A 15809-nucleotide genomic window follows, 5' to 3' on the forward strand; every position below is an offset into this window, starting at 1 on the left:
CCCACAGCCCTGTTCAAACAGAAGTTGACAAATAAGTCTGTCCTAAACAAAGGAATGAGTGCTCTGCTTAATTTGCATTTAAGTAGTAAACAGAGCCATCAAGCAGGGAGCAAAGAAAGCTCAAAGAGGTGAGGGAAAAGCAGCAGGGAACATCCTTCCTCATAGACTTTTTGTCTCCTGGTGCCTAGCTGGAAATGTTGTTCAAGAGAGGGACTGAAACTATAAAAAGGAGGTACAAACACCCCCCACCCATCGTATTCACTACACTTGAAGCGACAAAGGAACATTTGTTGAACTCTGGGGGAAGGTTTGGTCAGTAAGACTGCTGAAAGCATATAATGAGAACTTTGCTCGAATCTGCTATAGTTTATGAAGTTGGGTATTAGTAAACATCTTATATTTATTTTTCTTGTAACCATTTCTGACCCTTATGCCTCATTATTTGTATTCACTTAAAATCTCTCTCTTTGTAGTTAATAAACTTGTTTTACTGTTTATTTAATCCAGTGTATTTAAATTGAAGTGTCTGAATAACTATTTGAAATAATAAGTTGGCATATTATTCTGCTAAAGGAATAACAGACTTAATATAACTTGTAGTGTCCAGGAGAGGGCTGGGCAGTACAGGACATACATTTCTGGTGGAAAATCTAAGACTGGGGAAGTGCAGTTAGACAACACCCTGCAGTATAACCAAGGCTGTTGAAAGCCAGAGTGTGTGTATGGCAGGCTGCAGTTACACGCAGACATTCAGGGTGTGGCTTGCATGCTGGAAAGCTGTTTGTGAGGGCCCAGGTGGGAGCTACTTCATTTGGTAAGAGGCCCATCAGCTTTCTTATACTGCAAAACTTGACAGTGAATTTTTCTTCAGATCCTTCCACAAAGATAAATATTTCATTTCCATTTGACTTTCTCGTATAAGGCTGGTCGATGGAAAAAACAGGATTCACAACTGTCATACAAATAGTTAATAAATAATGATAATGGTTTACAACACTTTTTCTGTAATTTATACCACTTTTGCTGTCTTCTAATTACCTCAAGTTTCTATGAGAGGCTATACAAAATTCAGCTGTGTCATATTATTGCCCACAGTGAAGTTCCTAATATGATCAATTTTTATGTAAAAAACAAACTATTATTTTAACTAAGAAATAAGTTCAAGATTTTATATCTTTGGAAATTTAGAAGCTAAAATTTATTAGGAGGATCTATGGACCATCCTAGTGCTCAATCCCTTCATCACCTCATCCCAATAAAATCTTAATAAATGGTGCTACAACAAATCTCTTATTTATTACAGGGCAAAATGAACTCTGACTTCAATGGAGTTACAGCAGATATGAATTTGGTGAACATTTAGTCAGCGGTAGGATTCATATTTGGTGTATTAATCCCATGACTGTGCATGATCACTGGACTCTGCCTGTTAGCAACAGTGGCAAACAATTGTAGTTTTAGTTTGTAAAACTGCATTCTTTATTATTTCCGTTGAAGGCAAAGCCATTTTGTTGGCACTTCATAGGAATATCTTTCCACCAGCTGTTCATCATAGGGAATATGCCAAGTGTCACCAGTAGTCTGTACCACTGTGTCGTAAGTGAGAATAGGCTGTGGGTAAAGACAAGAAAAAAATGTTATATTGACTTTGCTCAATGGAAAAAAAATAAAAATGTTGCAATGACTAGCAAACATTTCCTGCCCTTTCTCAGGAGTATCTGTGGAAAGCTGTTGGATGGTTTTGCAGAACAGCAAACACGAAAAGCAGAGCATGTTAAAGTAAATAGATAGGTAGTCTGACTGCAAGGAACACTGGATATTTCTGTTCATAAACCTTGCACCCAACCCACCTAAGACGTGTATAAATCCCAGTTAATATAAATATACAAAATGTTAACAGAGTCCTAGTATTCTTCTTTAACTATAGTCTGTTGAACTCAAAAAGCACCACCACAGGAATCTCTTTGTTGACTTCAAGATTTCTACTGTTTACTTGATCTTTTTCATTGGATCATGACTCATCTTCTCAATATTTTTTCCTCTACACAGAATCTTTCTGGTTTGTGTATCTTTAAATATTTGATCTTGATATGAAGACATCAAGAGATAGAAAAGGGGTCGGCAACCTTCGGCATGTGGCCCATCAGGGTAATCCTCGCTGGCGGGCTGCAAGACAATTTGTTTACATTGACTATCTGCAGGCATGGCCCCCCGCAGCTCCCAGTGGCTGTGGTTCGCTGTTCCCGGCCAATGAGAGCTGCAGAAAGCGGCGAACCACGGCCACTGGGAGCTGTGGGGGGCCGTGCCTCCAGACGGTCAATGTAAACAAAATGTCTTGCGGCCTGCCAGCGTATTACCCTGATGGGCCGCGTGCTGAAGGTTGCCAACCCCTGAGATAGAGAATCCACCAATTTCCTTAGTAGTTTGTTCCAATGGTTAATCAACCCTAACTGTTTAAAAATGTGTTCCTTATTTCTAAGTTGAATTGTCCGGTTTTAACTTCAGTCCTTGGTTCTAATTATGCCTATCTCTGCTAGGTTAAAGAGCACTTTAGTAGTTGGTATTTTCTGTCTGTGAAGCTACTTACATACTGTAATCAAGTCACTTCTCACTCTTCTTTTGATAAACTAAACAGATTTAGCTTTTTAATTCTCTCAATGAGAGGCATTTTCTCCAGCCCTTGAATTTGTTTTGTGGCTCTTTACTGCATTCTCACCAATTTTTCAACATTCTTTTTAAACTGTAGACACCATAACTGTATGCAGTATTCTATTATTGGTCTCGCCAAGGAAACAGCAAGTGACTTCCTCCAGCCAAAACTACGCATACTATGCTCAGAAGGTCGTCACTCATTTAGCTGTATACTGATTGCATATCTGACTAATATGTCTCTCTTTATTGCACCTTACATATCTGTGAACCTACCTGTTTAGAACATTGCTGCACTGAATACCTGTATTTGTCTGTGAACACGTCTTTAAAAAGGAATTAAAAATGCATTCTATTTTGGGATTAAAAATACACACTTTATGGAAGAATTGAAGAGGAGAATGATCTATTTTCATGCTTATAACAGATGCAAGAAAAAGCAGAATTTGGAAGCCGGATATGAAGGGCTCTAAGGGGATGTCTACACTGCAGTGTAAGCCCAGTCTTGAGCCTAGGCTCAAGCCTAATCCCCCTTGCATTTACACTGCAATTGCACTAACCCAGGGCTCAGACCCATGGTCCCAGGACCCTGCAGGTCTGGAGGGTCCGAGCTCAAGGTGAGCTGGGAACCAGGATTCAAGCCCTATTGCTTTGCAGTGTAGACACCATTTGACTCAGGTCCCAAGAGTCAGCTGGAAGTATCCCACAATTCCACAGGACAACCTCCTTAGCCCTCTCTATCCCAAGAATCTTCAATCCACTCTATTGAAATATAACCCACCCCTCCTTTGCAAATGGCAGCAGCTGAGGTCACCATTAACCCATTCTCTTCCGATCACTGGTCTGCAAGTATGCTATCAGAGAGCCTCCTGGGTTTGCAATGGAGAGCGAATTGATCAAGACTTTTGTAAAATGAGCTGCTTCCTGGCAATGTACAGGGTAGGCAGTAAAGTTTTCACACAGTACACCATTGTCCTAGGCCTAGAACAGCGACATTTCAAGGGTGAGGAGCACAAGGGATTCTGGGATACAGTTTACTTTACTAGGGTTGACTTGGGTCTGCGCACTGCAGTGTGGAGACCAGAGCCCTATGTTTGAGCACAGGTTAGAAAAGTCTTAACAAAGGGTTAAAATACAATGTAGACACTCAAGCCCATGAGTCCCTAACACGGGTCAGCTGACTCGAGTCCCACTAATGGTGCACTTACATTGCAGTGTAGACATACCCTCAGGGTAAAATTTTCAAGTATGTCCACCTATCATACATTTCACCCAAAAGGTCTGTAAAGGCAAACATGTAACTGTACAGGTAAACAGATGTTTATGCCCTTGAAGTGTCACTTTCTTGTCTATTAATCAGTCCTCTTGCCTACAATGGCAAATCACACATTTTGTGAGCAGAAGTGCTATTTGAGAGTGAAACTGGAGTTTTGAGCACACTGCCTCTTATGTAAAAACAACAAAGAGTCTGGTGGCACCTTAAAGACTAACAGATTTATTTGGGCATAAGCTTTCGTGAGTAAAAACCTCACTTCTTCGGATGCAACTTGCATCCGAAGAAGTGAGGTTTTTACTCACGAAAGCTTATGCCCAAATAAATCTGTTAGTCTTTAAGGTGCCACCAGACTCTTTGTTGTTTTTGTAGATACAGACTAACACGGCTACCCCCTGATACTTGCCTCTTATGTGCTCATCCATACAAATTCTGCCCTTAGGCTTCAATAGGAATTTTTTCTACATTTTTTTATTAGTTGTGGCTCATATTTTATGCATTTATTGAGTATGTTCTGTAGGTTTTCTGAAGAGAGCAGAGAACTTACCTGAAATTTTATTCTCTTTCCTGGCCAGTAGTTGGAAAGCACCATTTGGTGTCCACGCTGCCACTTAAAGAACAGATGCCGAGTAAGACTGTCGGGAAGACAAGCCTTATGATCTCGCAGGAGGTCTCTAGTAAGAAACTTACAATGACTGCCTGAGTGAAGAGTGGCATATAATAGGAAGGGGTCATCTTCTGACCTAAATAAACCACGAAGAGTAAAGACGGACGTCACTCATGGGCACTAAAAGGATGCAGGAAATGAATCAAGCATTCAGCTGAATTTCATTCATCATCATTAATGCAAATTCCCATCACCACTAAGCTCTCTGTTAAAACAAAGAACTTTTCCTGTTTACCACAAAGCATCCAAATTTTTGGAAGGGAATTAAAATTTAGCTGCCTAGAAGAAAGAACGTTTTCCCTTCCCACTACAACACAGCAAGTAACAAAATGGTAACTTACCATGTGATTTAACAATAAACTGCTACCGTGAACAGAAGCACTAACATTCAGATTGTGTCTTCAGGGGCCCCACACACTTGCACAAAACTGTAAAAAGCAACAGAGGGTCCTGTGGCACCTTTGAGACTTACAGAAGTATGTGTCTTGCATCTGAAGAAGTGAGGTTCTTACCCACGAAAGCTTATGCTCCCAATGCTTCTGTTAGTCTCAAAGGTGCCACAGGACCCTCTGTTGCTTTTTACAGATTCAGACTAACACGGCTACCTCTCTGATACTTGCACAAAACTGTACTGCATCCATATAGATCAATAATTTCATGTGAGCATCTGATAGTGTCTCTAGTGCAAGGGTCAGCAACCTTTCAGAAGTGGTGTGCCGAGTCTTCATTTATTCACTCTAATTTAAGGTTTTGCGTGTCAGTAATACATTTTAACGTTTTTAGAAGGTCTCTTTCTATAAGTCTATAATATATAATTAAACTATTGTTGTATGTAAAGTAAATAAGGTTTTTAAAATGTTTAAGAAGCTTCATTTAAAATTAAATTAAAATGCAGAGCCCCCCAGACTGGTGGCCAGGACCTGGGCAGTGTGAGTGCCACTGAAAATCAGCTCGCATGCTGCCTTCGGCACGTGTGCCATAGGTTGCCTACCCCTGCTCTAGTGTCATGCATAGCACAGTGTAACTCTGATTCATAGACTTGTGGGTGGGTTCATTCCCAAGAAACGCTAAGATTTTTTCAGAGAATATACTCGACTTCATCTTCACTGAAATCAGACAGATGTGGGATGGGGTGGGGACATTAATTTTTTTGTTAAACTTTTTATCCCTCCCTGAGAAAAGCTCCATTACATAACAACAGCTCTGCAATTCTACAGTACTTTCCATCCAAGGATCTAAAAATAGGTAAGTCAGAAGAAATGCTGCACATTTATTATAGGTAGAGCCAGTAGGTGTGTCTATAGTTAACACTGTGCATTACAAGATTCTGTTTTCAGTTGCTTACAACTTTGCCAAACTTTAACCATTCAGGTTGAAATTTTCCATGCTGGCTTTCTGCTCAGGCTGGATAGCGTGGTTTTTTTGTTTGTTTGTTTTTAAAGTTTCAGCAAAATTGGTTTATCTCCTTCTGAGAAGATTAAGAAAAAATGCAGTTTTGCCCATGTTAAAAATTATTACAACCATTTTGCTGAGAAGCTCTCTAGCACATCCAAACTGGAGCAGGGACTTAAATTCATTATAGTGGATGAGGGAATCTTTGTGCCAGGGATGTGCCTTTTCCTGTTCCCATGAAAAACAACCCCATCTGGCCAAGTTATGAGCTTCTGAAAAATCTTAGCTAAATTCTCTGTAGATTCCATTTACACTTAGCTGCTAAACTCTAACAAGTCTCTACTGAGCATGTGTGAACTAAGATTTTTCAAAAACACTTCCCTTTCCAGAACCTGGAGTAGAACTCAAGGTTCCCTACTCTCAACATTCCTCTGCTGTCAAGAAATATTTGGCAAAATGTGCGTCTCATCCCCTTCTAGTACTGGTCTACATAGAGCAGTGGTTTTCAACCTGTGGTCTGTGGACCCCTGGTGATCCACAGACTATGTCTAAGATTTCCAAAGGGGTCCATACCGCCATTCGAAATTTTTTAGGGATCCGCAAATGAAAAAGGTTGAAAACCACTGACATATAGGATGACAATCTATACTATCAGTTAATCTGTTAGCTCAATTGGCAGAGGTCTACCTGTGGATCTAAAGGTTCCTACCCTGCTGATGATCCATATAGGTGTCAATATGCGTACATCTATACAGCGCTCAAACACCCACGGCTGGCCCAAGTCAACTGACTTGGGCTCACAGCGCTCGGACTGTGTGGCTGTAAAATTGCTGTGCAGACATTCAGGCTCAGGCTGGAGCCTGAGCTTTGGGACCCCATGAGGGGTGAGGGTCCCAGGGCCTGGGCTCAAACCTGGGCCGGAATATCTACACAGCAATTTTTTGCCCCACAGCCCAAGCCAGCTGACCTGGGCCAGCTGCGGGTCTTTTATTTCAGTATAGACATACCCTAAGACTCTACTGTCGCAGCCCTATGCTCTGTCATGGCGTCCGGATGGCCAATTGTCGGTCAGAAGGTCACATCGGTGTCGTGTGCAGCACCTTGGGGCCGTGTGACCATTCTCGAACCTTCTGCCTGGTCAATTGTAGGTCACATTGGTATCGTGTACTACAATTCCAGCGGGCCGTGTGCATAAGCCTAGTGTGCCGTGAGCAGTGCCTGTTACGTAGGGGGCACCAGCTTGGAGCCTGGTTGGTGTAGGAGCGGGGAACCAATTAGATGCTAGCACGTGCAAGGGTCTTCGAACAAAACTATGTCTCTGGTCTAAATCAGCAGGAGTGTCCACGTGTTAGCTGAAAGGCCTGATCACCCTTTCAGCCAGGATCTCCTCCGGATTTAGCTAGCTCGTGTCTTGTAATTTCGGGTTCCATCTCATCATGTCCTTGGTGTCTGTACTGCTGGTCAGCTGCGCCTGGAGTGTGGTATGCAGGTATTAATTTTTGTAGATATTCTGTTGGTTAGGCCCTTTTTTCTTTATTACTTGGTACCAAATCTCTTGTACAGTGTATAGAGGGCAAATTGTTACAGTTTATTCAGTTCTGTATGTTTGTTCTGGTTTTTGGTAAATGGTTGTAGATTCCTTGTTGTTAAATGTATATAGCTTGTTTTATATTACTGCTCTGGTGATATTTCTGGTTGGTTACTTGTTTGAATTTGTATTGTTGGTTGGTAAAAGTGCTCCTCCCCAACCCAAGTTGTGATTTTTTTCCCATTAATAAACGGCCACCTGTTTTTGAATTGCAATCTGCCTCTGTCTCAATTTTCCCCCTTCCACTTGATCCTCATTCGAACCTGTATTGGTCTCAGACATCTACATTATTAGAGCTCTGTATTTTAGCACAATTTTTAATCTGTTTTCTCTGTCCATTTAGACTGTAAACTCCATGGAGCAAGGAATATGTTGTTCTCTTTTGCATGTATAGGGCTGAGCACTGTCAGTGCTTAATAATAAATAGTATTGTAGTAAGTCACAAAATTAGCTGGTTTAAGTAATTAAATATAAAAATGAATCTAGTTTTGACTGCCAGTAAACTGAGTCATCTTCATCAATACTTACACATTTTCAGCAAAGAAGAAGTCTGCTTTCTTCTGCATAGCAGCCACAATGTGCCTTTTCCAGCTATAAGATCCAGTCAGCATGTGTTTGCGGCCCAGCACGAGCAACCGCAGATTCTGCTGTGCCAGGTGGAAGACAACATCAAGTAGCTGCAGGAAACAAAAGCAAAAGCACAGACTGTTTTAGCTGTAAAAACAAGAATGACAGGAACTATATTTTCTTCTCTATGTCTTTAGTCAAGGGATTCCTATAATTTCCTGGACAGTCTCCCAGGAATCATTCCTAGGGTCAGCAGTAGGTAGGAAACTCTCATTTTTAAGTATAAAAAAATTAACTAACCTGTTAAAAAGTGTCAATTATCAAACACATACACAAAAAGAAAAATGTACTGTTATTAACTGCTTTAAACTTTCGCAACATTCTTGTAATTAATACATGGGAATTGATGCAGAGCTCTCTGGACAGCTCAATAGGTAAGAGTCAAATGGAAGACTTGAATCACCTTGGGATTCTCACACTGGGAATGGTGCGGAGGTGAAGCCCTTGAGCTTAGTCAAGGAAGTGAGGAAGGCTTGATTGTTTAGCCTGTGCTGCTCCACTAGCACCACCTACTGTAGTGGTTGCAAAAGTATAATTGATCGGTACTACTCTAACAGAGGAAGAGAGACTATAAAAGTATGACGTGGTTGATGAAAGCATCATTATCAACCAATGCATGAATCAATATTCCAGGGTGGTAAAAGTCACCACTATGTCAGAGTCTCCACTGAGGGACCATACACCAAAGGGGCAAGTTAGAACTGCACCTGTGCCATTCTAACTTGTGCTGGGGCCAGGTCACTGAGGATCAGGGAGCCACAATTGGCTCCCTGTGGCCTTCCCTCTCCATTGCACCCAGGCAGAGATCGGACAGGGTGGAGAACCTAACCCTCTAAGTACACTGAACACACATATGGATCAACTGCAAATTAATAGCATTACCATATTGCCCAAAAAAGGAGGAAAATTAGTTCCTGAGATTGCAGCACATTGCCTGGGGACTATACACACAAATGCTTTAGGAAAGAGAGCTCCCTAATTCTTTATTGCTATTGCCTCCATAGTCTGTTAATATTTTTTCCTCTATCACTGCTGACTCCCTAGCCCTCTCCCCTGCCCCTCCTCCCCCTTGTTTCTTCTCCCACCTCTCCTCCTCTTTGTGACTGTCTTCAACAGGCTCATTTGCCATAGGAACAAGACAGGATTCACTTAGTAGCCATAGAAGTGGGAAAGGGATCCAAAAATGTTTTATGGTTTATTGTCTGCTGGCTCTCCTAGCTGCTGCTGCTATAATACTGGAACGATGGGGGTGAAGGCTCTGTACACTGAGCCCTGGTCTAGACTACAAACTTATATCAGTATAACTGTGTTGGTACCCACATCCCTGAGTGATGCAGTTATACCAACCTAACTCCTGGTGTAGACAGTGCTATATTTATATTCTCCCATTGCCATAACTACCGCATCTCGGGGAGGTGGACTATCTGCAACATCGGGTGAAGCTCTCCCATTGGCATAGGTAGTGTCTTCACTAAGAGCTACAGTAGCACAGCTGCACTGATGCAGCTCTGTAAGTGCAGACAAGCCCAAATTTAAAGATGGGGCTAGGTGGTCTCGGTGCTGGAGCGGAGCAGTGGAGTTTACTAGTGACTGACAGAGTTGGCTGCCATTTGCAGGAAATCATGCTAGACATCCAACATTTCTTTACATACATGGGGTCTACTTTCCTCTGCTTGAAAGAAATAGCTCATAATATGGCTAGACAATAACTAAACAATATGGTTTTAGCCTATAAAATGGCAGATAAAGTAAGTTGTCTGACAGGCTCTCTCTCTCTCTCTCTCTCTTTATTGCAAGGATAGGTTCCTGGGCTTATGGCTGACTTAGAACAATGATTCCTCAGCTCTCGTCCAACAAAGCCCGTTGCCAATTCTGTCCACATATCTATTCAGGGAACACCATCATAGGTCCTAATCACATCAGCCACACTATCAGAGGCTCGTTCACCTGCACATCTACCGATGTGATATATGCCATCATGTGTCAGCAATGCCCCTCTGCCATGTACATTGGCCAAACCGGACAGTCTCTATGCAAAAGAATAAATGGACACAAATCAGACGTCAAGAATTATGACATTCAAAAACCAGTCAAAGAACACTTCAACCTCTCTGGTCACTCAATTACAGACCTAAAAGTCGCAATACTCCAACAAAAAACTTCAAAAACAGACTCCAAAGAGAAACTTCAGAATTGGAATTAATTTGCAAACTGGACACCATTAAATTAGACTTGAATAAAGACTGGGAGTGGATGGGTCATTACACAAAGTAAAAACTATTTCCTCATGCTAATTTTTCCCCCTACTGTTACTCACTCCTTCTTGTCAACTGTTGGAAATGGGCAATCCTGATTTTCACTACAAAAGTTTTTTTTCTTCTGCTGATAACACTGCTCTACAGCCAAAATGCTTCTGAAATAAATGTAGTCAAACTTTACTAATTCTGGGTCACTGAGAACGAAAATGATGCTTAAAATTGTTGATTGGCTCTAGTTTTCAAGATATGCTATTGGGTCAGTATATACGACCCTTGACTTGGGAATAGCAGAGGATAAGTGAGTTATAAAGGGAAGGGATCTCAATTTAAACCAGAAATGACTAAAATACATCTTTGACTGGATCTATGAATAAATTTATGACTGGGTTTGGACAGTACTTGCTTTTTAGGCAAAACAATGAATGATGCAATCTGAAGCTGGTATTGTGTCATACACGATATGAATTGCATCATGTTATTCCTAGAAGTCATGGATGATGCAATCATAACGAAGATTACATCACTCTGCTGAACAAATTGCCCTATATCAGCTCTAGAAATCATACAGTGTTGTGCTCTCTTATTTGTCAGTGTCTGATTTTGCAAAGGGACACATTTCTGTTTAGCCAAAGTGAGCAGAGATGCCTCGTACTTGTGTGAACAGTGCAGATAACTTCTGCTATGTTTGTAGTGAAGTGACTTTTGCATCACAAAAGCGCAGTATAACCACTATGGTTAAGAAAGCCTATCACCTTTATTTTGGCTGCAAAATTGGAGATCAGGACAAGAGGTGGGCCCCACACATATGCTGCAACACTTGTGCAACAAATCTTCGCCAGTGGTTGAATAGGAAAAGGAAATCTATGCCTTTTGCAGTGCCAATGATTTGGAGAGAGCCAACAGATCATACCAGCAATTGTTACTTCTGCATGGTGCCTCCAGTTGGGAAAGGTGTGTCAAAGAAGAAAAAGTAGACTGTGCATTATCCAAACATTCCATCAGCTATACGCCCAGTACCCCACGGAGAAGGACTGCCGGTTCCTGATGCACCAGAATCATTCTCACTTGAGTCAGACGAGGAAGAGGAAGAGAATGAAACTTCTGCTCCTGTACCATCAATGTCACAGGGCCCACATTTTCTCCCATCCTCCTCCTCTGAACCACACCTCATAACACAAGGTGAACTGAATGACCTTGTCAGGGATTTGGAACTACCCAAGAGTAAGGCAGAGCTATTGGGCTCCAGACTACAGCAATGGAATCTCCTGGCAGGTGATGTTAGGGTTTCCATGTTCCGTGACCGTCAAAAGGATCTTGTCCCGTTCTTCTTCATGGAAGGTGATCTTGTAGCCTGCAACAATATCGATGGTGTGATGGCAGCCCTCAACATCGTTCACGATCCAGATGAGTGGCGACTGTTCATTGATTCATCGAAGACGAGTCTTAAAGCTGTTTTACTGCATAATGGCAATGTTTTGCCATCAATTCCAGTTGGTCATGCAGTCCATATGAAGGAAACCTATGACAACATGAAACAACTTTTGAGGTGCATAAACTATGACCAACATCAGTGGCAGCTTTGTGGCGATTTGAAGGTTGTTGCTCTCTTGCTTGGTCTGCAGACTGGATACACAAAGTACTGCTGTTTTCTCTGCGAATGGGATAGTCGTGCAAGAGATTCCCACTACATCAAGAAAGATTGGCCACTCCGACAGTCATTGGAGCCTGGGAGGAAAAGTGTTCAGCATCCACCACTTGTTGAATCAAGGAAGATTTTGTTACCACCCTTACACATCAAGCTGGATCTGATGAAGAACTTTGTCAAGGCCATTGACAAAACACAAGCAGCTTTCAAGTACCTCCATGGAAAATTTCCAAGGTTAAGTGAAGCTAAGATAAAGGAAGGTGTCTTTGTTGGTCCTCAGATTCGTAAACTTCTTCGAGATGATGTATTTGACCATGCACTGCGTGGCAAGGAAAAGACGGCATGGAAAGCCTTCCAGTTGGTGGCAATAAATTTTCTCGGAAACAAGGCAGACAACTACAGGTTGTTGGTGGAAAACCTCCTCAAGGCATACAAAAGTCTTGGTTGCAACATGTCACTAAAGATACATTTTTTGCACTCTCATCTAGATTTTTTTCCACAGAACTGCAAAGCAGTGAGCGACGAGCACGGCGAGCGATTTCACCAGGACATTGCAACAATGGAGAAACGCTATCAGGGCAAATGGAGCCCATCAATGCTTGCAGACTATTGCTGGACAGTGACAAGAGATGCTCCATTTAATGAATACCAGAGACAAGCCAAGAAGCGCCGAGTAGACACTGAATAGGACTAAACTATGTACATAGTTGTTTTTTGCCTTTTGTTTCATAATAAATTTTATTTATATAACCCTTTTGCTGATTTTTAAAGTGTTACATAAAAAGGACAGGTAAATATTATCATGTAAAGCAACCATAAACACATGAAAAGACCTAGGTTTACAATTTATGATTAAAACTCTACTATCTACAGAATATACATAGACCTAAAATGTAAAAACTTAAATATCTTAGAAAGAGTAGCCAATCAGTTGTTTTAATTGTCATATTTGAATTCAGCACATCAAAATACATAATAAATAGCACATTTTATCTCTGAAGCAGACAACTTCTCAAAAATTGTAGACCGGTGTAATAGCCCACCTTAATTAATCACTCTCGTTATAGTTGGTATGGCAACACCCATTTTTTCATGTTCTGTATATATATACCTTCCTACTGTATTTTCGTTTGCATGCATCCGATGAAGTGGGTTTTAGCACACAAAAGTTTATGCTCAAATAAATTTGTTAGTCTCTAAGGTGCCACAAGTACTCATCGTTCCTTTTGCGGATACAGACTAACATGGCTACCACTCTGAAACCTGTCAGATTATATATATTTTTAAATAACAAATTTCCTTATCTATGTTCCTAATAACACATTAGAGCTGAAAAAATTTTAAAGTTCAATTATATTTTCTCACTATTTATGTTGTTTACTTTTTGCATATCTCAACTGTACAGGGATAATTGATTGGTCCGTTTCACTTTTTTATAGTCACTTTCACTTGCAGGTTCTCCAACGCAGGCAGGGCTGGCTCTGGCTTTTTTGCCGCCCCAGGCAAAAAAGCCTCCGGCCGCCCTCCGCCCCCGGCGGGGACGGCGCCGAGCCTGGCCGGGGCTCCGCTCTCCCCGGTGGCCAGAGCGCCGGGGGGAGGGCAGCGAGCCCGGCTGGGGCTCCGCTCTCCCTGGCAGCCGGAGCACCGGGGGGAGGGCAGCGAGCCCGGCCAGGGCTCCACTCTCCCTGGCGGCCAGAGCACCGGAGGAGGGTGGTGAGCCCGCCGCGGCTCCGCTCTCCCCGACCGGCCGGAGCACCAGGGGGAGGACGGCGAACCCGGCCGGGGCCCCGCTCTCCCCGACCGGCCGGAGCACTGCGGGGAGGGCAGCGAGCCCAGTCGCGGCCCTGCTCTCGGGCCGGAGCACCACGCCGCGCCGCCGCCCCCCTCCAGGCGCCGCCCCAAGCACATGCTTGGTGGGCTGGTGCTTGGAGCCGGCCCTGAGCACAGGCCAGGTGCTGTAATGTTTGGGATGCAAACACTGAAAGAGAATATGTTTGGTTTCTTAAAATTGTTTCCACAGAAATTAAAAATCTTAATGGAAATATTTTTGGTGGTGTTCTAAAAATTGATTGTTACAACATGTAGGGCCAGATCCTAAGCTGCTGTAAGTCAATGCTACTCCAATGTACTGATTTATACTACTTGAAATTTTTAAATTTTAGGCCAAAAGTTTAAAGGAAGACACGACTCTTCTTTTTGCCATTTACATCATTTCCACTCAAATACCTATTTACCATAATCCCACCTAACTAATCAGTTCACACAGCCTTTTAATTATGCACAAAAACCTTTTTTTAAAATAATGAATTCTTCAGGGCAAGACTATATTGCTTTAATAAAACATTGTGTTCAAAGTATTTCCACGTGGTAGAATTAACTGCATGCAATGGCTTTCAGGAAATGAAGTCTGACTTTGGGTAAAGTCTCACACAGTGGGCTGAGAATGGCAGAGAGATTTTCTGAGTAATCCTAGACAGCAAATTTTCCATTTTTGATAGTGGTACCGTAGCGATTCTATAGTTGATATAACTAGCTTATTCTTAAAAGTGACCTGAAGAGAAAAAGGAAATGGACTTGTGCTTTCTTTTTGCCTTTTTTTTTTTAAATGTACAAGATGACTGAAAGGCTGGGACGTGGAGTTGTTTGATTTCCCCCCTCAGCTTGTTTTTTGTCTTAAGACTATCAAATCTTAAGGCTGGTCCACGCACAAACTGCCACCCAAATAACTAAACTGGTTTTAATTAACATCTTCTAATATTTTGTTTCAAAAGTTTATGTATGGACATTCTTATTTTGAAATACAAGTGTCTTATTTTGATTTAGCATAAGTCAATTCCTTTCTCACTTAAATTTAGGCCTGCTCTACTGGTTTAAATAAAAGTGTAATTTTAAACTGATTGAGTTATATCAGACACACTTATAACAGTTTAAACCTAAGTTATGTTGGCTTAGCTTGCACATGTAAATTTAGAGTATTTAAAAGTAAATTTACTTTTACTCTGAAATCATAGTGTTCACACACAGAACTTGCACCAAAATAACAAAAGGTGCAAATTACAACAAATTTAGTTATTTTGGTGTAAGTTTGTCTGTAGACCAGCCCTCGGTCAATGAGAAACAGGTTCAACTAAACTCAGAAAAGGCATTCAAAGGGAAATAAGTGTCTACACAGGAGTTTGCACCACTTTAACTTGTGCAGACAACCCCTTTTGCAGTCTGAATAAAAAAATTCTCCTTATACTTATCCAGGGTTCACCCTGCTTGGTATCAAGGGGATGTCATAATCCTACTTTCTCTACTCATTCACACAGGCTTCCTGAAAAAACAAGACCAGACTTTAATGAAAAAATCATTTTTTAAAATTTTCTCCATCCCTCCCCTCCAAAAAAATCCCTAAACCCAAACACCCAACTTTCAGGTCTTCTTTATACATCATGAGGAGCAAAAGACCATTTAAAAAACCCTTTGTAGGTCACATTTATCTTCTCCTGTTCCCTGGAGTTTCCCCTGTAAACTGAAGCATCTTGACTGATTGATGATCATCTTTGTTTCTGACCCCAAAATGAAACTACAAAGGGTGTTGGCATTTATCTGGTACTGGAGAGGGGTGGCTACAGTTTTTTGTCTCCCTGCTTAATAGTAAAAGTAATACTTGGCATACTTTTTTATATCTCTTTGAAAAAAACCCAAATCCTGAGCTTTTTTCTCAG

The 15809-nt window shown here is 41.6% G+C and overlaps 1 protein-coding gene across 3 annotated transcripts in view; it reads right to left on the minus strand.

Annotated features, from left to right (window-relative positions):
• Window positions 1-498: 498 nt before the first annotated feature.
• Window positions 499-15809, minus strand: part of PRORP (protein only RNase P catalytic subunit) — an 85858-nt gene continuing 70547 nt past the window's right edge. For all 3 annotated transcript variants that reach the window (XM_034768629.1, XM_034768630.1, XM_034768631.1), the window contains 3 exons: window positions 8098-8246; window positions 4470-4665; window positions 499-1611 (listed from right to left, as the gene is read on the minus strand). In XM_034768629.1, coding sequence (XP_034624520.1) covers window positions 1483-1611; window positions 4470-4665; window positions 8098-8246 — 474 coding nt within the window. In that variant the 3' untranslated portion in view covers window positions 499-1482. The remainder of the gene's footprint in view (window positions 1612-4469; window positions 4666-8097; window positions 8247-15809) is intronic.

The sequence above is a fragment of the Trachemys scripta genome, chromosome 4 (genome assembly GCF_013100865.1).
Source record: "Trachemys scripta elegans isolate TJP31775 chromosome 4, CAS_Tse_1.0, whole genome shotgun sequence".
Lineage (NCBI taxonomy): Eukaryota > Metazoa > Chordata > Testudines > Emydidae > Trachemys > Trachemys scripta.